At 37.3% G+C, this 25,941-nt stretch overlaps 1 protein-coding gene across 1 annotated transcript in view; it reads left to right on the top strand.

Moving 5' to 3' along the window:
* Positions 1–25,941, top strand: part of THSD7B (thrombospondin type 1 domain containing 7B) — an 856,222-nt gene that overhangs the window by 664,093 nt on the left and 166,188 nt on the right. Inside the window, exon 15 of the mRNA XM_032856149.1 lies at positions 1,657–1,835. Within this exon, the coding sequence (XP_032712040.1) occupies positions 1,657–1,835 (179 nt within the window). The remainder of the gene's footprint in view (positions 1–1,656; positions 1,836–25,941) is intronic.

The following is a 25,941-nucleotide window of genomic DNA, read 5'->3' as shown; positions in this document are numbered from 1 at the left end:
CCTTCCCGTTGTATGTCAGAGATCTAAGGCTGGATCCTTTATGTTACTCTTTTAACTTGTGGCTTTTTCTGTGCCCCAGGGGCATCTGGGGCTGCTGTGGACTAGGGGCCCAGGGGTTACTGAAGTGGTAGTCTGGCTAGGATGCCTGGACGCTGCTATCTGTAGGATAGAGGGGAATATCACTGTGATCCTAGCCAGCCTCTCCAACCTGGAGAGAGTTCTAGCAGCTTTCTACTTGACAGGGTTCTAAGGCTATTTTCTTTTCATTCTAGTGCTTTTTTAAACCTTATTTGTTTGTTTGCTTGTTTGTTTCTGTGCCCCGGATAGACAAACCCATTCATGGTCCCTCAGTACTATCCTTTCTCACTATACTTCACAGCACTAGGCATGGCGGTTTCTTTAGTTACTGTGTCACAGCTGTCTTGCATTCTCTACATGGTCTCTTTTTTTGTTGTGCAGAAGTTGTTTAGTTAGTTCACAGTCCTCCAGGAGGAATTGCTGTATAACTGCATGTAGATCTGGTATGTCCACAGAGGTTGTGAGTTCAGGGTCTTCTTATGCTACCATATTGGGCCAAACCCTCAATCTCCTTTTTGATCATCTCAAAATTAACTAATTTGACATATTATTATATTGGTGAAGTTCTTCACTTTTTACTATATATTATAATCCAATCATGGGAATGGAATTCTATTATAGTCAAAGGTTCTGCCCAGACTCAAAGGGATAAAATTATACAGGCATGGACACCAGGGCACCAGGGTACAGGGATCAGATATATTGCACTTAATTAAGATGAATGATACAAGAGAATTAGCTTTTTTCTTTCCTTTCTTTTTTTCTTTTTCTTTTTTTTTTTTGAAGGAAATTGATGACCTCACTTTTAGATATGTTAAATTTGGAGATAATCAGGCATCCAATTAGAGTGGATCAGTAGGTCTTAGAAAAGTCAGTAAGGTTAGAATTGGAAATAAATATTTGGTAATGATCAGTGGAGGTGATAGTTAAATATGGGATCATCCAGAAAAAGACTATAGCAAGAAGTGGGCTGGGATAGGAAGAAGTCCAGATAACTAGAGCATCTACCTGTGCATTTCCACCCATGTCTCTTGATTCCAGTCAATATCATCATGGAACTTTTCACTGTTTCTGTAGTTGGTATAATATCCTGCTTCTCCTAATATCCTGTCTCTCCTCCTCCCAACTCCAAGCCACACTACCTGGAAGTAAGAATCAAGAGCTCTTTTAGTGAAAACTTTGCACACAGATACTAAAAAAGGTGCATTCTCTTATGTACCCTGATCCCAGCTAGTGGGTTGTGGGAATTATAGAACATAAGGTTCAGTGAGGGGAGATGGTGCCATCATTAGCCCTGCGATAATTTATTTCTTCCTAACAGAAAGTAGGATTAACTGCATTTTCTTTGCTCTTCCCTCCCAGAATTGGCTATATAAAGTGATAAGATGGCACAAATTTGGAATGCAGATGTGACTATATTACCTATTTCTTAAAACCTTTGTTTATTTGAATAGAAAAGCACTGAAGCCATTGCAGCGATATTGTTGAACAATCTGAGCTGTGACTCTACTTTCTATAAAGAGGTAAATTTGATCAGTACATTTTGCCTAGATTTTCACATAAATCTTTTTCTTTCAGGTTATATTCAAGAAGAGTGTGTCATCCCATGCCCATTTGATTGCAAGTTAAGCGACTGGTCTAGTTGGGGGTCTTGCAGCTCATCTTGTGGGATTGGAGTGCGAATTCGGTCCAAATGGCTAAAAGAAAAACCTTACAATGGAGGTCGTCCATGTCCCAGACTGGATCTCAAGAATCAGGTAAAGTACATGAAGCAACAACAACAACAAAACTAAAAACTTACTCACTTGATTATTTCTTTTGGAAATGGAAGTCATTCTCTTGCTACAAGTAACTCATAAAAAGTTATCACAAGTTCAAAAGAGGGGTTAGGAGGACATAAAGTAATAAAACAGAGTTAGTAATGGAGGCCTTGTCCACTCCTAGGTAATGCAGAGACCAAGTTGGTGTTACTGGCAATGATAATGTGTATGAGAAATAGTCCACCTGGTTTTGTGTGGTCTTGAAGTATAACTTGATTATTCATATTATAAAAATGATTTGAGTGTGTGTGTGTGTGTGTGTTTAAATATAAATACTAAATATATAAATACTAATGTTGGGAGAATGTCAAGTACTTTATGGCATAAGTAGTTAGTGGTTTCATCCATGTACTCCAAAAATGGGGTACTCTTTTCCTTCACCAAACTCTTCATCTATTTTTTTCTTCTCAACCTCACTAAAGTTTCCAGTTTTTTCATGTCTTTTCTAAGCTATTTCTCTACCTGTTACCCTAAAAGTCAAAGCTATTTTCATAAATAGAATTTGGAGTATACCCTTCCATATAGATGTCTAGTAAAATTGCCATCCTAGGCAAAATTGATTAGAGTATGTTAGTTGCCTTTACCCATGTAACAGTCTAAGATTTAGTTAAGAATTTTTTTTTTTTTTAATTTATTTGACAGACAGAGATCACAAGCAGGCAGAGAGGCAGGCAGAGAGAGAGGAGGAAGCAGGCTCCCTGCTGAGCAGAGAGCCTGATGCGGGCTCGATCCCAGGACTCTGAGATCATGACCTGAGCCAAAGGCAGCGGCTTAACCCACTGAGCCACCCAGGCGCCCCTTAGTTAAGAATTTTAATAAAGACCTCAAATTTCTCCCATGATTATATAGTGGTTATCAGATTAGGACAGATGTATTTTTTAATCAATTGAATAGGTAGAGCACATGTTGATGATTGTTGAAAATTCCTTATTCTTAAAGTCGTGAAAGGTGTCCTATATGTATATAGTTCCTTTGTAATCACGCAGCTATTTTAACAGAATAGCTGCATGCACAGGCTTCAATTACTAATTCTATTAATTTCTGCCCTATGATCTCCCTTTTAATTAGACTTTCTGTACAGATTGTTTAATGGAATGGAAATCCATATTTCCATTCTTAATTAATTTGAATGCATACAGACATGCAAGTAGATACCATGTGTCAATTAAGGCCAATATCCTAGATATTTTTCTCATAAGTTTTGCTAAAAGACCCATAATTCACTGAAAGTGAAAAATTACCATTCCACCAAAAAATAGTTATGTTCTAAGATGGCAGAGTATTTTACTCTCTCTATTTTTTTTTTAAGATTATGCAGTTATATAGTGACTATAGTTTCTTCTCTCAAAACTATTGCAAACCTATGGGGGAAGACAAGGCAGAAAATCATAAAATCAACATAGAGATTGCAAAAACAAAGAAACCCCCAAAACTTCACAAATATGGTAGTTTGGTGAGGGGGAATATTACAATATGATTAATAAAAACAGGAGAGCAACAATCAGAGCAGAGATGGTCTAAGGAGATAATAAACCTTGCTTTAGTACAAAGAAAGGTGTAAGACAGATTTATGAATACAAGGAAAATTTTCCTAGTGAATTCTATGTATGAGGACTATTTCCCTCTCCCTAGGGGATTTTCCAGACTTAAAAAGGAAAATAACTGGGCTGTCTGGGTGGCTCTAAAGCCTCTGCCTTCCTGCTCAGGTCATGATCCCAGCATCCTGGGATCAACACCCGCATCAGGCTTTCTGCTCAGCAGGGAGCCTGCTTCCCCCTCTCTCTGCCTGCCTCTCTGCCTACTTGTGAGGTGTCTGTCAAATAAATTAAAAAATAATAATAATAATAAAAAGGAAAATAACTACTAAGCATTTATAAACAATACACGGTAGTTCTTATTCTTTCTCAAAACCTTCAATGAGAGCTAAAACTTAATAACACTTATGTTAAACACTGATTTTTAATATGCTAATTTTATGAACTAGGAAATTACCAAGGGATTAAAGGGACTTCACTGGAGTGCAGACTTCAAGACTCCATTTTCAGTATGCAAAGGCAAATGTGTAGAAGTATGTATATCAAATTTGAGAGTATGAATAAGATAAAGATAATTGTCAACTTGTTTTGACTTAAAGGAAACTTTCTCAAAATGCTTGATTGACATATGAAACTGGTAACTTTAAGAAGTAGTACAAGCTGGAAAAAAAACTTGAACCCAACTTTAAGAATAACTTAGATAAATTCCATAAGTGAAAATATGTGAGGATGGGGCTGTCTGCAAGAGGTATTTCTAACTCTTGGGTTCAAGAAGGGAATATTAGCATTCCAGAGACATTTGTTTGCTATGCTCCAAAACGAATCCTGGCTTTTAATGAGGAGAAATCAAATTTAGTGTGGTATGTGGTATGTGTTCTGCTATAAAGAGGTTTCAGATGTCTAGCATGTGTGTGCCGTTGTTATGCCCCAATAATGGGTCCGTGATTAAAGGAGTGAGACTGATACAAAGCGAAGGTCAAGCAAAGCTTTATTTCATGCCAAGCATCAAGAATCTAACCGAACGTTCGGGGCCTCTCCTCTTACAAGAGAGGGTGACCCTTCTCTGTTTCACAGTCTAGCTTTTAAGGGCAAAGGCCATTCGGTTGGGCCTGGCCACGCACATGTGGCCAATGAGATTGTAACACACACAGGAAACTCCACAGTGATGCTAGGTGACCAATTGAGTTACAATTTACCCTAGTAGACATTTGAACCAGCCTATTACACCTTGATTGGGTTTGGCGCCCAAAAGGCTCCCAAAGGGCGGGGCCCATACTCTTTGGTAACCAGGGAGACCGTATGCATCCCCCCACTGATCAGATGTCTCCACCTGGCCTGACCCACCTTTGTATCTGGGCTTTGTTACCTGAAGCTGGTTTCTGGGACTTGTCTCCAAGTAAATCCCCTGGGGCAAGGGGAACAGGGACAGTTTCTGAATAGGTCCTTATACCTTAATTCAACTTGAATTGAAAAACTTCACCCTAATCCATACTTTGTATTTTAACATAATTTAATTGAGAGGGGCATTAGGTAATAACGCTTCCCCTCTCATATATAAGTCTCTGAACAGCAAGGAAGAACACTGTTATTTAAAAAAAAAAAATTGTAAATTTAGAAGAAATTCTCCTTAGAGAAATTTCTTTTCTAAAGCAAACACACTTTTTACCTGGGAGTAGATTTGTGGAAACCAATCTTTGCTGACTTCATTATATATTCTCTTAAATATAAGAGCCTCTTGTGTGATATATGTATGTGTGCATGTTACATACTATATAGAAAACTGTTGAAAGTTATCCATAATTTCTTAACTCATCTGAAAATAAATTGGGTTGGCAGGAATTTTCATTATTGAGGAAATATTCCCCAGCTTCCATTATTTATGGCAAGTTTTCTTTAGAAAAGGTGGCGATTTGTTTTCCTAAGCTGGAAATATGATCTAGTTAGAGCTACACCCACGGAGCCTTTTTTGTAAAGTTCAGTTTCACTACTGGCTTTAGGTTATTTGTCTCCTTTCCAATTAGTTCTCGGGTTTAGATTTACTTTTCTATTTTTAGGACCAGGTTAATACTCTCTGTTCTGTTCACATAAGTAAGCGCTTAGAAAAATATATAACCCAAATTTTAGCAGTAAGAGAGGCACATATCTTCAGTACCTGTACAAGAGGAAAATTCTGTATATGTCAGATTGAGCCAAACAGACTGTTAATAAATATATATGTAAACATATATACAATTTGTGTATATGTATATATAATGCACTTGTCAGCCTACCTACATGTGCTTATTCATTCTTCATTTCTCTGTAGAACGGGAGGTCTTGTGAAGGCAAGGTCTTTGTATTTTTGTAACTCATTCTAGCCCCTAGTGCACTACCTTGTGTATTGTCAAATGACGTTTACTAGATGCTTTATTCTAAAAAAAGCCTTCTATCTGGATGACTGGGTGGCTAGTTCTGTAAAAAAAAATGTTAGAACCCTGGTCTCCTATGCTATGATGTGTCATTTAAATTCTCAAAAACACTAGTCCTTCTAGAAGAAAGACATAGGGACCTCCAAACTATAATTGCCCAAAGAGTCTTTCAAAATTGATCTGAAAACTCCTGACTGTTGGATCCCCACTGAAATCTCCGTGATTTAAAAAAAAAAAAAAAAAAAAAGGTTGGTATTATGTACATAAGCTCATACACTGCTCTGAACCTGTTAGTGGAATCAATATTTATAATCTCTCATAAAAAGCCTCCCTTTTAAACCTGAAACTATCAATGTGATGGCTTTTTCTCTAGAAGTGACAAAGTGACAGCAATACTTGAATAGCTTTCTGCTAAGTATATTTGTGATGCTAAATAGTTCTGGCATGTAGTTTACTCAAAACTCTTATCAAGGCAGAAAACTTCTAAATAGTTTATTGGATTATCAGGTCAGTTGGCTGATGCCCTTGACTCTCCTGTGCATAATAAAATACATAATATATTTTAAATTTTTTATAGTCTATAATATATTGAGTAGATTATTTAACTTTATATTTTTGCTATTTTTTATTTTGAATTCTCCTTAATAAAAGCTCAAATGTAGGGACATTAAAGCTCTCTTGGACTTATATTTCCCCTTATGAATTCTTTACGTGATTGAAGGCAAGAGTTCCAGGAAATTATATTTTGTTTTTGGGTGGAAATCTGTGTGTTAACAGTGTATATGGGGGTGGGGGTGGGGATGATACATTGAGATTCATTACCTATTCTTTTTAAAAATATATGCTGCCTACTTAAATACATTTTTGAGTTTTGATTATGTTTGCAACTAAATGAGAGGATATAAATTAAATGTGTGCTTTTTTAGAAATAATTGCAATTTTAAAGGTCTGTCTTCTCCCCAAAGAGAAGTGATCTAAATTTGAAAATGAGTATAATGCATTTTATTTTTCACAGTAGGGTAATAATGTTTTAAAGAATACTTTTCTTTCCAAAGATGGACAGAAATATTTTAGCATGAATATTTCTTTCTTAGAAGAGGCTTGCGGATGAAAAAATATTTCTACAGAGAAAGAGCTTATGCTCATTTTAATACTACTTTGTTAATTAATAGCAAAATGTTATGATGTGGAAACTGTCAGTCTATCTGAATATCTGTTTACCTGAAAAATATGGCTACACTTAAGCTTTAATTCGACTTAACCAGTTTTGGCTTCTTGCTTCATTTTGACCGGCCCAACTCCCACTCATTCTAGGCTAGTCCAAATCATTCCTGGCAATGTCCTGCTCACTTTGGACTTAGTACTTTGGCAAGAGACCCAGACTGTAATGGAGTAAGAAGTCCTATTCTTGAGCATTAAAATGGTAGGCAGTCCAAGCTTATCCTTGATTAAGTACATTCAGGTATACCATTCTTGTGTGCGGAGGGGTGTTGGTGTTTGCACCTTTGAAAAGGCTTTGTTTTAAGTGTAAAATATATGCCATAGAATTAAGCGAAGCACAGTGATTCATTCCTCAGGGTTATTTGGGAGGATTTAATAGGGCAGATACTCTAGAACACATCACCTCTCTCTAACGTAGTGGTAGTTATTCCAAAACCCGGTACACTGCTTCCCATCTCAGAGGCAGCATAAAACAGCTCCTAAGGGCCAGTCTTCTTCCTTTTTTTTTTTTTTTCTTCCTTTATGCCTGTCTGCCAATCGAAACTGCTCTCATGTTGAGACATCTCATGTTGTGACATCTCACTAATTGAGCTGAGTAGAGCTCAGAGGACAGGCAATTTTTCTTTTCTGTTCTTGCCCTGTCACCGTCTAGAAGAAAAATTGTTTTTCTTAAGAGATTTCTCTTCCCCCACATTTGTGTCTACACATAAACTATTCTTGATCATTCCAAAGTAATACCCCTCGGGCTTGTTAAAATCTTTTGGAACTTTGATCATTTTTCTTGAGAGCTGCCAGAATCACTCATGAAAGCAATTTTCTTATGCCTTTTGTCCACTCTGTCTTGAATTTTACTGTGTTTTGATACTGGGTATTGCTACTCTGCAAATACTCAAAATTACTTTTGTTATTCAGATGTTCTTATGTATCTCTAGAATGTTCTTTATTAGGCTGTTTTGGTAAATATTCCTAATGCTGTTGTCAGGGAACAAGAATTATTTCCTTTTCAAGGGTCCTTCTAGCTGGACTAAGAATGGAATTGACTTGAGACAGATAAACAGGAGAAAATCAAACTTAGTAGAGCATGTATGGGGAATCCACACAGACATGAAAATTCCAAGGACAGGCAATATGAGGTCTACACATCATTCTGAACCAAGGAGAAAGAGGGTAGGAGTCTGGGACTTCAGGGGAAAGGAATACAATTCACAGGGTGATAAGAAGAGCAGATGTTTGGTAATTAGATGTTTGCCCTGCCATGCAAATGGGCCATTTTGATAATATCTCTGAGAGTGATCCTTATTCTGGGAAAGACCTCTTCTGTGTGTTTAAGGGAGGTGCAAAAGTTTCTCTCGAGCTGATAGGGTCTCGATTGCTTTCAGCTTAGAGTAATTTTCCTGCCAAAGTAGCCCATAGTGGGGCAGCCTGCCCTTAGCCCCTATACTGTTTCTAAGCAGGAATTCCAGGATTGGCTGGGGACAGCTACAAAGTTATGAACAGGGAAATTTTGTCAAATTTTCTCTTTGTAACTGTTTCACTGTGTTCCCATATCTCATATTATCCCTGGTCTCTTAACTCCTAAAGTCCTGAAATATTACATTGGATAACATCAGCTTTAGCAGGATATCACATCATCTGTGTTTCCAATTTTTAAAACCGTCTTCTTAACCAAGTACTTAAAGTAGAAGTTCTCAAGTGTTTTTGTAGAAAAATAGTGGCAGAACCTACTTTTCATATCTTTTTTGAATCATTCTGTCAGTCTTTTAAGCTTTAAATACAGAATGGAAACTTCCCTCTTTTTTTTTCAGGTATTGAAAGAACATGGTTTTGACTCTAACCACAAGATTTGGTTATAATAAACATACCTTTCAGAAAACAAAATTGAAATGATGAGAGTATAGCGTCTTCATTAAAAAAAAAAAATTCTGAATATCTGCTTGAAAGTAAGATATTAATGGCTTGCTAATTATCCGTTTTTTAAGATATAATTTATAATATTGTATACATTTAAGATGTATAGCATGCTGATTTGATACATTTATATTTGCAATGTCACTATTAAGGCATTAACTAACATGTCTCCCATGTCACACAACTATCATTTCCTTTTGTGATGAGAACAATTAAAATCTAATCTTTTAGCAACTTTGAATCTAATAGTAGAGTATTGTCTATTATAATCACCATGCTGTGCATTAGATCTTCAGGATTTACCTATGAGTTAAAGTTTATACCCTTTATACCTGAGCTTTATCCCAATATTGTTACCAGAAAGCCAGTTACCTAGATCCTGACTGGATCCTATACTAGACCCCTACAGAAAAGCATTTATTGAAACATGATTTATTTATTTTTTTTCTACATGACTTGAGAGTCAGGATAAAAATAGTTTCTCTGAGAAGCTTATCTGAATTTTGAAATCCAGAGTTCATTGTTTTGTTTTTATTATGTGAGTCACCGTACAGTACATCATTAGTTTTTGATGTGTTCCATGATTTGCTGTTTGCATATAAATTATTTCATAACCTTTGCTGCATAAGAATAGAACAGTCACCATGGGGGTGGGAAATGGTGTAAAGATACTTTCCCAGGACCCTGCTCTGGAGACTGTGGTCTGCACAGTTAGAGTGGATCCAGGAATGTGTATTTGTTAACAATGGATTGTTTTTACTGGTTCTTCTGATCAGGCAACTTAGTGAATGCTGCCGTAATTGAGATTCTTGCTACTGAGGCTACCATTTCTGCTGAGTTCAGCTCTGGAAAAGATTTTCTTTGCAGTTAACCTAGCCTGCCCTTTCGAATCCAAACAGTGAACACAACCACTGTTTGTTTGCTACTCAAAGCCAATCTGGGGGGACCCCCCCCACACTTCACAGAAGAGGACACTGAGGCTTACAGAGGTGTAATGTCTTGCCCAAATCCACCCACTGATACATGCAACAGGTTGAGTTGATCAGGTCTGAGGTCAAATGCTGCCCTGTCATCTCCTAGTTGTGGGAACAGGAGAAAATTATTTAACCTGAGTCTCACCTTCATGATCTGTCAAATGGGTATAATAATGCCAATGACCTCATGAAATTATTATATTAATATAAAATGAAAATACAAACTTTCTCATTTTTGGAAAAAATAGTGTGTGCTTGATAAATGTTAGGTAGGATGCTTTTTCCTTGGTCTCTAACACATAATTTGTGTTTCCAGTTCCATTTGCTTTCACCTATATAATACTGCCTTTTAGAACTAAGTTATGCAGATTGCTTCTCTTTTCACATTTAGCTACTTGAACATTTGTGGTCAAATATTTTAGTCGTAATAACTCAGCCAGCTTAGATAAATAGTAAAGCTACTATCACTGCTTCCTGTACAGGAAGCCTAATTTATTTTATTTCTAAATATCCTGTTCAGCACCACATTTTTTTTTTTTGTAGCAGAAAGGAACATAACTTTTTATATATTTCTGACTAATTTCCTATGAATTCGTGATTCTTTGCATCTTTATTTTTATAAACATTTTTAAGGAGTATAACAAAAAGGTGGCCAAATCATGATGGGTAGAGCTCTACATAGTGAACCTTTCCTTTCAGTTACCACCAACATCAGGAAATCATACATTATCAACATCTCAGATGGCCCCTTTGTACTCCACCTTTCTTACTACCCGCTTCCTCTCACCAAATAGAACTACTACTTCCAACAGTATTGTTGGGGAGGAAAAATTTTTGCTTTACCTTGCAACATTCTTCTTGCTGGTCTAAGAATTAAAATCATTTGGGACAGATTAAGAGGACAAAAACAAAAGTTTAGTAACAGTATATCTCCTGTATACGTAGGAGTGACCCAGAAATACAGAGTAACTCCCTGAAATGGCCAGAAGTCATCACCCTAAATACCATCTTCAACTAAAGACAGAAAGGATGTTGGGGCTGGGGAGTGGGTTATGGCAGGTTATAGGGAAAAGCCCAGTAATCATAAGTAAGGTTCTTATGCATATTTAAGTTGTTGCTTTCTCTGTTGATAAGAGGTTCTAGAGATTGAGTCATCTCCCGACTCTCTCCTGCTATGGGGAGAGAGGCACCCTTACAAATGGAGTTTTCCTTTATATATGTAAATGTCTCTTACAACAGGGTAACTTATACTTGGTTTTCAAAACTTCTCCTGTGTTTAGTTTCTTAAAAATAACTGGATTAAAATAATTTGTCAAAGAGGCACATTTTAGGGTGGTGTCTTTTTGTACCACTTCACTATAAATTAGTTTTTTCATTGTAAAAATAATTTACATAAATGGATTCTGCACTGTATACTCTTTGTGCCTGTCTCTAAGCTCAGAGTCCTTTCCAAGATAGCAAGGCCCTCAGGCCAGGGAAGCTTCTTGTGAGTCCAGAGGAAGGAGCCCCACTTCTATGATTCTGTCTCCTCAACAGCCCTCATACAGGCTTTCTCATAGAGAGTGAGGCTCTCACATTTTAAGGATGATCATATAAATCAAGTGATTGTCTAACATGCTGTCTTTTAACAAAAATGGATGTTCAACTTAGGAGTCACCAAATACTCTTTAATGATGTTAGATACTTGGATTTACTCTATTGCCTTCTCTCTGGAAGCTACTCATCAAACTCCCTCCACCCTGGATTAAAGTCCCACTCCACTGCTATTTACATATAGACTTCCCAGGGCCATTTGGAGTTGCATCTTCTTCCCTGAAGAGAAATCTCTCTTGGATGGCAAGGTAAGGGACACTGTGCTTATGACCTGTGCCGAAAGCGTGGAAGTACAGATCCAATTGCAAAGTTTGCCTCCAAAGAATATTCTCTAATAGCAGAAGGGTTGTCCAAAGCCATGTTCCACGTAGTAGACAACAATCTTGTCACCCTTGGAACTGAAGATAAATTGATTTGGGTAGCAATATTAGGGAAGAAGTTTGAGTTGAGCAGACTCTCCAACGCACAGTATGTCAGACGGAGGCCAGCAGGTTCCATGTGTCATAAAGCAGAATGGTAATAACACAAAGTGAAATTGCTATTGCTTTGCTCTGTTCTGGAGCAAGGGAACACAATTGTATTTAAGTCACTGCAGATCCAAAATTTTACGTTTTGTTCATTTAAAAAGATATTTGATATGTGCCTTGTGTTTTGATATTTTTAAGTCTTAGCTCACATTCACTTTCTAAAGGTGCCTTACCTGACCACCTCTCTACTCGCACTTCTTCTATTTGCCCTTCTTTGGTTCTTCTTTTCCTACTACATGATGTCCCCACTTACTGTTGATTTTTTTTTTTTTTTTAAGATTTTATTTGACAGAGAGAGATCACAAGTAGAGAGAGAGAGGAGGAGGCAGGCTCCCTGCCTAGCAGAGAGCCCGATGTGGGACTCGATCCCAGAACCCTGAGATCAGGACCTAAGCCGAAGGCAGAGGCTTAACCCACTGAGCCACCCAGGCAGCCCCTTACTGTTGATTTTAATTTTTGGCTGCCTCTCCTTGCTACCCCTAAAACAGATGTACAGTCTGGTTCTGGATGAGCACCTTGAAAAGGGATGACCCTGTTTTAGATTAGGTTCTCCCAGAAGCAGACCTCAGATAGGATTCAAAAACAAGAATTTCTCAAGTGCAGGCAGCGTCATTAAGAAAATAAGAAGTGCTTCAGGGAAGGGAAAAAACCAGTAAGAGGGATGTTATTAAGCCGGAAAACATGGCAGCTACCAAAGCGGAAGCTTGTTGGGAACTCTAAGAGACTTTGAAAACCCATGCCTAGGGTTTTCATACCTTGAAGGGCCAGGAAGTTGGGATATTCATGGGGAAAATACAGTAGGAAATATCAATGACACGAGCATATACTACATATTCATCATTCTCTAGGAAAACAAGTAAGGGACACTCTGACATTCTGCAACACTCTCTTCTCTTCTGACAATAAATCTCCCTGTATCAGTAAGGGGGAACCACCTTTACCATGAGAAAGTAACCTCTTCTAGGAGAGGATTTAAATGAACATAAGGCCTCCAGCAAATCCCTTTTCCTTAGGCATGAGGAGACTTATCTCTTGGCTGTGCAAATACCCCTGAATACGTAGAAAAATATAAGATACTGCAGGGACCCTTGGTTTGGAGTGGTGTGACATAGTAGTTAATATATTTTACTTTGCATAATTCAAATATTATGGGTATATCTCCATGCCGTATAACTAGGTACATTGGGAGGAGACCTAGAGAATTGTGACAGTAAAATTACCTAAGTGTATGATGTTGACAGGGCCTCCTTAGCAACAGTAATTTTTTAATGAGCCCTGCTAGATTTCAGAAAGAGGAGAGGTAAAAATCAAATGGAATTTAAGGTAATTATAAATGTTTTGAAAGGCAACTTTAATTTTGTGCACCTGTGCCATCACTCATTCATTCATTCACTCAGCAAACACTGAGAATAAATGCTGTGCCAGGAGGAGACCTCATTTGCACTCATTTCAACTCCACTGCTCAGTTTTCACTGGGAACTTGTATTCCTGGAATCTCGAGTGAATGGTTAGAATTATAGATAATGCTCTAGATGCTTGTGGTATCAGAACTGCTTTACCTTTAAAAACGCATGAAGCAATTTGGACCCAATCAGCAAAATTATCCATTATTTCTCTGTCTTACGATGATTTGCAACTAACCTAAACCTCAACCCAAATTGGCTGAAAAAAATAAGGCAATACATTACCTCATATAATAAATCTAGTTGTGATGCAGGCGCTAGGACTGGTTGGTTCTGTGGCTCAGCCTTGTTATCGAGAACAGAGTTGCTCTCAACCTGTCTGCTTTGTCATCTTTGGTGTTGATTTCATCCTCAGGATTTTAGGAGGACTGACATCAGCAGTTTCAGGCATAGCCTCCTGATGCAGCAATAATCCGAAGAATAAGAAAGTGCCTCTCTTTGAGGGATCTTAGGAACAAAAGAATTTTCCCTGAGTCTCCTTCACTCCCTAAAAGACTATCTCGTGCTTCATTGGCTGAAGTTGGATTTTGTGCCCATTCCTAAACCATCTCTGGAAGGGGTTATAGGATGAACTTGATTAGCTCAATCAAGGATTTTCTAACCTTTTTTTAAAATTTCATGGCACATAGAGGAGTCGGTAATACTCCTCTGGCAAACTGGAATGTGTTTCAAGCTGTCTATGGCAGGAGTGAATGGTCTGAGACCCCCTAGACTCAATGTTACGGGCACATCTAAAATCCACTTTGGAGACGCTTGTGTGGCCGGGCAGTGCTTACATTTGTATGAGAATCATGGGACCGAACTTGGTAAAATGAGGCTCTGACTGAGTAGGTCTGAGGGTAAGGAGATAGAGACTGTGATTTTAACAAGCTCCCAGACAGTAGCAAAGCTCTGGGTCCGCAGATAACACCTGAAGATGCTAATGTAGAGCCTTTAAGGAGCTCTTTCCTAGACTGGAGAATCACCTGGGGTGCCATGTGTTTTGAGAAGTCAACTAAAATGCCTACTGTATGCTCCTAAGTTTACTCTTTTTGACATTTAATTTGATAAGGCACAAATAGTTTTAAGTAACCTTTGGAGACTTCTATTAAGATGGAAAAAATGTTTTTAATCGAGTATCTGAAAGTCTCTTATGTGTGAAGAAACATGACCTAATAACTTTGCTTATGAGAATATGAATTGCCTGATTTGCCTCTACTCTTCCATGACAATTTTTCTTTCTTTTTTGGCAAGAGCATCATTCCGTCTTGCAAGTTATTTGGCATCACCCACCTTCCAGTGCCTCAGCCTACCTGATAAGTAAGCAGACTTAAACCAGATAAGGAGTATATCCATACACCATTTTGTTGAAAACTGGATTGCCAACTTTTGTCTACTTTTTAAAAGATGATTTTTCTATATGTGATCTCTGAAGCTATGTCTATATGAAGCTGAACAAATGACAAGTTCAGTAAAGTCCAGGGAAAATCATTTATGAAAATGGAACATTTGATGATGTGAAGAGAGGCCTGTCTAGATTCTTTCTTTGCTCTCAGCCCAGAGTTGTAAACATTAGGATCGAAGTCCTCTATATTTAAGAAGCCAAACCAGAAAAACAATTGAGTAAAATAGTGAATAATTTTGGGGAAACAGTTGGTCAAGTTGGCTATTTAACACGAAATGGGGATAAGCAAAGCTCTAAGAAAAAAAACTGAATTGAAACAGCTTTGCAATGTAAAAATGAAATATGAACATCTTGAACTCAATATATGATCCTCTTTGCATGAATTATTGCCTGTCATTTGCAATGCACATTACTCAAAACTACTGAAAAATCTGTTCTGGCTTATTACTTAATTAAAAGTAAGTTATGAGCATTTTCAATCTTTCTATAATTTATATCATTTGCAAGTCATGAATTTTCCATAATTCTGTTGGCCTTAATCATCAAAAAAAAAAAAAGTATTGCTATGCTTAAATACAATCGCTATGCATCTTTTCCACTCTCCAGCAGATGTTAAAAAAGAAACTATCACAGCTGGTAAAAATTGATATTCAGAAGTATAAAACATAGCAGTGAAAAGATTAATTTTCTGTACTTAATGTCCTTGATTCTTGAAAACTTTAAATTTTCTTCACGGTAAGGCCAGTGGTTTCATTGTGTGGTTGGCAGTGGGCAGATGATAACGTTCTGCTCTATTTTACTTTATGATGAACCAAAGAGGACTGGTTGTTTCTCTAATGAGTTTGTGAGAGATGCTTCGATGCTGATACATTAGCTGCATCCTTTGAACTGTTATGATGAGGAAGTGAAAAGTAGTTTTAACAACTTGCTAAAATTATCACCATTAGAGTGAATGAAGCACTAAAATCTATATACCAGATGTTTAAAATGGTTAGATTTGGGAGAAAACCTACAATTAATTTACATTTTAGTGCTAAGTACAAATTTTAATTTATTCTGATTAACTACTTTATAGCCCATCTAGAATACCATTTGAAGGAGTTATGGAAAAGCAATAAAAGAAGTCATAATCAAGAGATGACACTTTATTGGCATAGAAGAAGAGTTTCATGCCTGATGCCCATATTGCTCAAAAGGGTTCAACTTGCACTCACCCAGAGCCTGTTATTGAGTTACAAGCTTGGAATCAATATGGAAGCAGATTAACTCACTTAATTACACTTTATGCCAAGATTTAATCCCTCCACAGATCAGGTAAATTGTTCTAATCTACATGCACATACTTTACCCTTCCACAATCAAGTCACCCTGCAGAAGCGTAAGCAGATTTCTTGATAAGAATTATTATAAACGGGACTGGCTAAATAGAAATAGACGGTTGAGTTCCAAAGCTTTCCCATAGATGAGAAAACCTTGCAAGTATAAATGACATGGCAATAACACAGTCGACAATATATGCCTGGCTTTGCATTAGTTATTCTGTAAGTAGCAGCTGTTATTATTAGCATTGCTATTAATTGTGATACTGGTGAGGATTTGGGGAGAAGGTTTTTGGAAACCTCGCCGTATAACAAACCTTCTTCACATCCAGATGTTATAATCTGGTTGTCCCTTGGAAAGTTATCGTCTGCCAAGTTCAATATTTGGACCAATCCGTGTTTGCTACCAGGTATTCTTTGATTAGTTGTCAGGAATTTAAAAATAGGAATTTCTGCATGAAAATTTGGATTCCTAACATCTCTGTAAAAATCAGAATATCTGGCAAATTTCAACTGAATCTGAAAATGTCTGTCCTCTTCAGACAGGTGCTATCAGTTTGGTCATCTTCTTTCCCTGTCCCCTAGGCCTGCCCTGCACCTAGGCCAGCATCCATAGCCAGGCTCGTCCCTTAATAGTGGCAGCCTGGCAAGAGCATACAGTTACCCACATTTCATGTTTTGATAATCAGGTTATAAATCAGAGCAACAAACTATTGTATAAAATATGTTGTATCGGGTGGGGGAGAAGGGAGATAAAATATGTCATTTACTCTTCCCTTAACAAAGAGACCTTTGTAACAACCCAGAAGGCTAAGTTTACATTTGGGATGGAATGTGGTGCTATAAGGAGAGCCAGTCTTCAGCCCATGCTTTGTCCTTGTGCTTTTCTGGCCCCAACTCTGTCCCACTATTTGTACATGCTCTGTCCACTACAGCCCAACACCCCATGGCCACCCTTCAGGTCTAGGGGTACTTACGTGCAGGAGAGATGAGTCCCATCCGTCAGGAGAATAAACATAGAGAAGAGACCTAACTTATGAAAGCAACTCAAACTCATTTGGCAAAGAAGTATTTTTTACTGCTCTTTATATTTTTTTAAATTTCAATTCCAGCGTAGCTTAACATACAACGCTGTATTAATTTTGGGTGCACGATATAGTGATCCAACTGTCCCATGCATTACTCAGTGCTTATCACAAGTGTACTCTTTAATCCCCTTCAACTATGTCACCCATCCCCCCCCACCTCCCCTTGGGTAACCATTTGTTTGTTCTCTATAGTTAAGAGTCTGGTTTTTTGAGTTGTCTTTTTTTTCCCCCTTTGTTCATTTGCTTTGTTTCTTAAATTTTACATATGAATGAAATCATATGGTATTTGTCTTTCTCTGACAAATTTTGCTTTGCATTGTACCCTGTACATCTATCCATGTTGTTGTAAATGGCAAGATTTTCCTTTTTTATGGCTGAATAATATTCCATTGTATATATATGCCACCTCTTCTTCTTCATCTATCAGTGGACACTGGGCTGCTTTCATCATTTGGCTATTATGAGTAATGATTAAATGAACATAGTGTTGTATATATACTTTTGAATTAGTGTTTTCATATTCTTCTTTGGATCAATACCCAGTAGTGTGATTACTGGATCATAGAGTAGCTCAAGTTTTAATTTTTTTGAGGAATGTTTGTGCCAGAGACTTCTGGAGTTCAGACTTTTGGAAGGTGGTCTAACAGATGCTAGAAGGAGGCACAGAGAAGATCAACTAGAGCCACAGCCCCTTCTTTGCCTCTGCAGATTCTTCACCCTAAGGAAGAGGTCCAGCTGGAACAGGGCCAGAGAGGGTTTCTCTGAACTCAGGGAAGAAGCCGGAGACAGTAGGGTCCATGACTCTTTGTGATGACACTTGTGATACTGCTTTCTTATGACAGTTTTACAATGAAAGCCATATCCTTAGAATTGAAGTTTCTGTGAAAAATAACATGACTGATGGAAAAATAATGTGGAGACTTTGAAGAATATTTTTATATGGAGATTAGTTTATGTATTTATGTCACATGCCCAGAATCTGCAGGTATTTGAGTTAAAGGTCTTAATTTAGTCATTCTGCTGCCCATTTTGTAGTGCTTTGTTTATGGTACATAGTTGTTGTCCATGAATATTAATTGCTTGTCTTAATGCCAGAGTGAAATTTGTAGGACACTTACTAAATTATTTCAATTGAAATAAGAAAGAAATCCGTCTCACCTAAAAGGCTTTTTGTGGGGGCGGGGAGGAGGAGATGGTTACCTGGGTGGTTCAGTTGGTTGAGCCTCTGACTTTGGCTCAGGATGTGATCTCTAGTCCTGGGATCAAGCCCAGTGTTGGGCTTCTCACTCAGGAGGGAGCTTGCTTGTCCCACTCCCTCATCTCCCGCCCTCCCTCAAACAAAATCTTTAGAAAAAAATAAAAGGCTTTTAGGATAGTGCCCTTAAAACAATGATTCTCAAATTGTCTAGTTTTAAGTTCCCTTATACTCTAAAAACTTTCCAAAAGAACTTTTGTTTATATGGATTATATCTCTGTTTAAGTGTTTTCAAAATATAAAGTGGGTAATTAAAAAAAGATTTAATTTCTTTAAAATAAAGTTAAATTCCTTACATGTTAACAATACTATGTGAAAAATAACTATATATTCCAAAACAAAAAGTTTTTTTTAAATGTCATTTGATATTTTGCAGTTTTTTTCATCTCCAGCATCATAGAAGACAGCCAACTTCTCATACCTGTTTCAGGGTTCAGTTGTTTGTAATAGGTTTTAGTAAAGCATAAGAAATTCCAGCCCTATACAGATAGGTAGCCAGAAGAAGAAGTATTTTAATAGACCTTTTTAGATAACTTTGGATAGTCTTTGATATATACCAAAATTTGACTAATAGTTTTTCAACGTTCAGTTGCAATGTAAAACATGAAATCATAGCAATCCACTTTTCATACTCTGTGACCTTAAAATCCAGTGAGCTATCTGACACTTTGTATAAATCTTTAATCCATGATTTTGTAACATGATGCATGAGTCATCTAGTGTATATTTGTTGATTGAGTTATGCTGAAACATTGACCTATTTCACTACATAATATCCAAAATTTATATTAATATCACCACTGATCTTATCAGAAAAAAATTATGTATTGAGAAGCTTCCTAAGTTTGTGGTGGCAGATTCAAATTTTCCACAATTTTACTTTTTCCCTGGAAGCTTGATTTTATCAAGGTGGACAGATGCTATTATTTTTCTTCACTTCCTTTTTTTAAGAATTTATCTGCTAAGTATTCAAGTCTGTATAACCATAGTTTATCTGCAAAATGTTCTTTCTTTTAAGTAAAAGTGTTAACCTATGATGGAGGGAACTAGTTTAGCTTGCAACTCAATTGTGTATAAGTGCCTTTTCTTGAGAGAACCATCTAAATTCAGTGAGCAGTAGAAGGGCTTTACACACACTTTAGAACTAGTCATGCAGCATATTATAAGGATGTCTAGCCACATATCATAGTAGAGAAGAATGCAATGACAATAGTATAGTTTTGTGCCATTCCTTGATTCATCTTAGGTACTAGCAGTCTTACCCACATTGCTTTTGCATCATCATTATAAATGTCATAGGAGTTAAATTAAAAGGCCAGTGACATCTGTATTATAATTTTTATGAAGGTAGTTTTGCCCTATAGACCTTCTGGAAGGTTCTCAAGGACGCGTCCACAAACCACACTCTGGAAGCTACTACCTGGGGTACCTGGGTGGCTCAGTCAGTTAAGTGTCTATCTTGGGCTCAGGTCATAATCTCTGGTGGGGCAGTGTGTGGGAGGAGGGGGGTGGGGGATCCTGGGATAGAGTCCTGCATGGGGCTCCGTGATCAGTGGGAGGTCTGCTTCTCCCTCTCCTTCTGCCCTTCCCTCTCCCCCTGCTCTCTCTCCTGCACTTTCTGTCCCTCAAATAAATAAAATCTTTAAAATACCAAAAATTACTACCTTAAACGGTAGGAGGATGAGTGTAGAACCTCCTGAAATAAATCAGCATTTCCCTTTTACATTTCCCACTTAGTCATAATAAATCCATTATAAAAAGACTTTAGAGGGTTTTTTTTTTTTTTAATTTTTTAAAGAATGCTATCTAACCCCTTTTGCCAAGACATTACAATTCTAATGATCCTCACTATCAGAAGGCTATTTTCAGGGGTGCCTGGATGGCTTGGTCATTAAACATCTACCTTCAGCTCAGGTCATGATCCCAGAGTCCTGGGACTGAGCCCTACATAGGGCTCCCTGCTCTGACTAAAGTCTTTTTCTCCCTTCACACTCCCCCCTGCTTGGGTTCCCTCTCTTGCTGTGTCTCTCTCTGTCACATAAATAAAATCTTAAAAAAAAAAAAAACTATTTTCGTTCATGACCAAAATCTTTCCTACTCAAGTTTAGAATCACTATGTGAGTACATACCTTTACCATGCCTTCTTATATTTCTTCTCTGTAAATATTGCTCTTAAGTTGCTCTTCAGTCTTATGTTTGTGGGTAGTGTAAGGCTTTTCCAACAATTTACTTTGTGTGCCATTAGTCAGTCTTTTCCCTTGGATTCTGCTTATCCCAGGCTCATTTAAGTAATCAGACCTAAAGAAAAGCCATCGGATGGTTTCAGATTCTGATTGTGAAAGTATACTCTCCTGTGTCAGTCGGTCCTTTTTTTTCCCCCCCTAGCATTACCAGTGGCACGCATTTTCTCCAGGCTCCCAAGATAGGGACCACACAGTTAACTGAACTTGAGCAGGATGTATAGGAATGCCAGATACTTCAGAGACCTGTTCCTCTATTTACTCCCATAAGCTTTGTTTTAGTTCCAACTCTGGATCATAACACGGACACCTGAGCTATCAGTCAGATTTTAAAATTGCTAAATGTGCTTTCTTGCTCCATTTTTCATCTGCTCTAATTAATGAATCTGTCCATTAGATCTTTTTTTTTTTTTTTAAAGATTTTATTTATTTATTTATTTGACAGAGAGAGACACAGTGAGAGAACACAAGCAGGGAGAGTGAGAGAGGCAGAAGCAGGCCTCCACTGAGCAGGGAGCCCAATGTGGTGCTCGATCCCAGGACCCTGGGACCATGACCCAAGCCGAAGGCAGACACCCAACAACCGAGCCACCCAGGCACCCCTGTCCATTAGATCTTAAAGGCATAGTTATGAGGGTCTAGACACTGAAGTCCAGTAAGCATGTCTTATCATTGTTATCATTTATTATTTGACCTTTGGCAAGGTTAAATTCTCAGAATCCCAACATCCTAATCACAAATGGTAATGATAATATCTACATTATTGAATTAGCACATGGAAAAATATACAGAAATTACTACAGTTTGACTGTATTAATCCTCAAAAAATGATAGCTATCATTGCTAATTATATATATATGTAACATATATATATATTATATATACATAATGCTAATAGATCATTCTAAGGACTATGTCCCATTTCTACTCACTTTTGCTCTAGGACTGGGTATTCTTTTTCAGAGCCTCCAAAAGGGAAGTAAACTTTTCAGAAGGGCAAGTGCCCTCAGTGGGCTTGAGTGATGTCATTTATTCTCCATGTGATATCATTACTCTCCATTTACTCTAACATTCAGGTGGAGTTCATACGTATTTAGATGTATGATCAACGTTAAGGTCTTCAGACTATTTCAAAGAACTTTTGGACTACTCTTTAAAGAATGCAGTAATAGATTACCATCAGTGATTCTACAAAGAATATGCTCAGGATATTCTTTCATAGCAATATAAAATCATAACTGTTATCTCAATATTTACAAAAAGTCTGTGATCATGCTATTTTAGAGGTTTTGGAAACTCATTTTGATTTACAGGATATTATGTTAATTTAAAATACCAACACAAGATGTTTATCACAGTACCCATGTAGGTCTCATCAAATTCTGCAATTCAATAAAAAACAAGCTCTAAGTATTAGATTATTTTATTCAAATTACATGTAGTGTTCTACATACATACATACTGAGCAATAACTCCGAAGTTCTATCTTTACTGAGGAAAGAGGAGAATTTTCACTTTTGATTAAATTGCATGTTTTAAGAACTTTCCAATTAATTATAATTCAAATAAAGATTTTCATTAGTGTTCAGAAGAGACTAAATTTAAGTGTATTAATAAATTAACAAGATTAAAATTTTAATGATGTGAAGGACTCTGGAAAGTGTCTAGAGTTTTAAGAAGACAGCTTAGTAAAGCTTTAAAAATTAAGTCAGAATTCTGGAAAAAAATTTCTCTAAATGTGCAACTCTTAGTTCTCTCTCAAAACACTGAGACTATCTGCATGCCGTGACTTTTGCACTCTTATGGAACGGCTGGTTTTTGATGTTTTAGTTTTGTATCCATGACAGTTTTAAGGTGTTTTTTTTTTTCTTTTTTTCCTGGCATTAGATAAAGTTATTAAGGGGATATTCTCCAGATTGAATTAACATGGATAATAAAGACTATAATTATAATTTTAGAAAGATGTCATCTAATTTTAAATTAAATAATAATCCTAGAAATTAGAGTCAGGAAGTTTCTTCTATAAAGGGCCAGATAGTAAATATTTTAGGCTTTGTAGGCCACATGATCTCTGGCAGGGCTAGTTGGCTCTGTTGTGTGGCAAAGTTAGCCAGAAACATTACTAAACAAAGAACGTGTCTGGGTTTCACAACAAATTTTCTATACACAAGCAGGCAGTAGACTGGTTTTGGCTCATGGGTTGTCCTTTGCCAGCCCTCAAGCCCCCTGTAAAAGCTTCACAGAATATCTGGAGTTAGAGAAGACAGTAAAAATCAGATCACACAAATAAAATAGCAGATCCCATTAGCCTTTCACACATCCAAGTGTTCTCAGGAACAGCGCCTGTAGAAGTGAAGAGTGCATTTCTTTTGGGCTTGTGGAAATAGCATTCTGTGAAAGCTTAGCCATAGGGTTCATTTTTGTATATAAAACTGTTGACTGCTTATTAGTATAGATCAGCTTTTCAACCATATCTCACATGTTCAATAAGAAGTCACTTAGCATTCTAAGATAGAAGTAGTTGTATAGGGAGCCTGCTTCCCTCTCTCTCTCTGCCTGCCTCTCCGTCTACTTGTGATCTCTGTCTGTCAAATCAATAAATAAAAATCTTTAAAAAAAAAAAAAGTAGTTGTATAAATTCTTATGTTTAATTCTCAGAAATACAGAATTAGACTTTTTTTTAAATTTACAATATTTTTACTATACACTAATATATAATATAAATCTCCAGATGACATGGTGGATATATTTCCCTAACTTACTTCAGCATGGAAGCCCCACTGAGCAGTCACAGGAGATACATGTAGTAGCATTTGAGAAATGCTAGTCTTGGGCTTCAGGACGCCTACCAGCCTTCTTAATTATAACTTGCCATCTGGAAATATCTTTCCTGGCTGAAGGGCTCAGTAGGCTCCTAAGGATAATTATTCCTTTCCTCAGCCTCCATTTAGGGCTTTCTCTTCTCTGCATCACCCTTTCCACATTGATTGTGTCCAGACTTCTCACCTTGTACCAGAATGGGGAGAACTGACCATAATCAGGGAAAGGTAGTAGATCCTTATGCCAACTACAGCCTCCGTTCTCTAATTACAGATCAGTTTTAAGTCCGACTCCTGGAACATTAGAGCATCACACAGTGCTCTGGTTGCAGCAAACAGCTTGAGAGGGCAGAAAGAATGGGAAGTATTAAGTGATAGAAGTCATGGGTAAGAGCTATGAGAGTATGTGTTGTCCCATTTAGGAGAAGTGACCTCAACAGGATGCCTTGGGATCTATAGCTCCTCACTTGTGTTGGCCCTCTGTTGCACCAAACCACCATTGGTTCTGATGTTCTGGTGGCTCTCCTGCTCAAGGAAATAATAATATTAAGAGTTCAAACTGATGACCAGAATCATTTTTTTTGCCTGTGTTATCTTTTTAGTTCTTGGATTGATCCTGCGAGGAAGGTGCTACTTCCTTGCCTTTTTTTAAAGCTGAAGAAAGTGATCTTCAGGGAGGTTAAAGTCATTGCCCTAGTTGCACAGATAGCAACTCGGAGATCTACGACTTACACACAAGGAACCCTGTCTCTGGAGTCCTAATTAATGCCTGTCTCTACTGACTTGGTGTGTGAGGGAGCAGAGGCCCCTTATACCAGCTGAAAGCTTTAATGACCATTGAATATGCTGGGCACTGTTCCAGGAGCAATACACTTGGAAGTAAATATGATCTAACCCTTCCCCTGAAGGCACTTACAGTAACTGCTTCTTTGAATTCTAATTAGTGTGTATTTATTTTTTTATAGTTGGATTTCCAGAAGCACTGAGTAGGGAACAATTAATTCTAGGTAATGAAGTTAGGGAGGGTTTTGTAAAGGAAGTTACAACTGACCTGAGCCTGTAAGATGATGTTAACGAATAGGAAATGGAGAAAAAGCCTTTTGAGCACAGGACAACACAAAGGTCCTCAGCCATTAGTGGGGGTCAGGAGCAGTATGTTGTTGGGTACAACTGGTTATAGCCTCAGGAATCGTTTCACAGACAATTTATAAGGCATGTTGATGGATTGGAATTCGAGGCAGAGAGGGTTTAGGGAGAATCATCTTTCAAGCTAGATGGCTTAGTGAGATGCTGACCCCATTAACGGACAGAGAAAACCTTGAGGGCTGGACATGATGTGATTAGTTCCAGATATGCTTAGTTTGAGGTTCCTTAAAGTAACTAGGTGTAGCTTTCCAGTTAATTGTTTGATATTTAGATCTGAAGCATAGCAAAATACTCAGTATAGGACCAAATGGGATAGAGTGAAAAAGGTAAAAATATTTCAACTGTTACTAACTTTATAATAAATCAGAAGTAACTTATTGAAATTATGAAATAAACACTAATTAGAAAAGGTGTTTGCACATATCAGGTATATGCATACATAATGTATATATATATGTGCCAATATACGTATGATATATATTTTACATGTACATAATAGGCTTATGTTTTATATATGTATGCACATATACATATATGTTATCTTCTCTATATGTATCTTTTTTATACATATATATGTGGGTAAATATATATACATATATATATATATATATATCTTCTCTGAGAAAAGGTACTTAGAGTTTCAAAACATTGGTATAGGAGATTTAAGGTTATGACTTTAAGATTGGACCTTCTTAATTTTATCTACTGCTTACAACGTAAGATACACCTTTTCACTGGTTATGAAATTGGGAAACAGAGGTGGTAGTGGCCCAAATGTTACTCATTTATGGGGAGAGATAATTGCCGCACTAGGTATCTATGATTGAGTCTCTAAAAGCTGTTAATGAAATAGCTCTCTCGCTATGGGGCTGAGACTTCACAGTTTTGTCCTTTCATTCTCTTTTTCTCCATTTCACATATGTACATGTACACAGTATATTCTTCACACATCTTCTGAGGTGAAAAAACTAAGATGTCCCATCACTTTTTAGAGAAGGGAGCATTCAGTCGTGCTTTGCTTGAGAGGAGAGTTGCAAATCATCAGGTCTGAATGGACAGAGATTGAATGTGAAATTGCTAGATGATAACCAGGAAAGAACTTTGTCCATGACAAAGTTCTACCTTTCCTGAAGCATGAGCCACAGATATGTAACATGATTTTT

Source organism: Lontra canadensis, unplaced genomic scaffold, assembly GCF_010015895.1.
Source record: "Lontra canadensis isolate GAN:19392208 unplaced genomic scaffold, GSC_riverotter_1.0 scaffold11, whole genome shotgun sequence".
In the NCBI taxonomy this organism is placed as follows: Eukaryota; Metazoa; Chordata; class Mammalia; order Carnivora; family Mustelidae; genus Lontra; species Lontra canadensis.
Note: the sequence above shows the minus strand (reverse complement) of the source record. Positions and strands in the feature narration are given on the sequence as shown.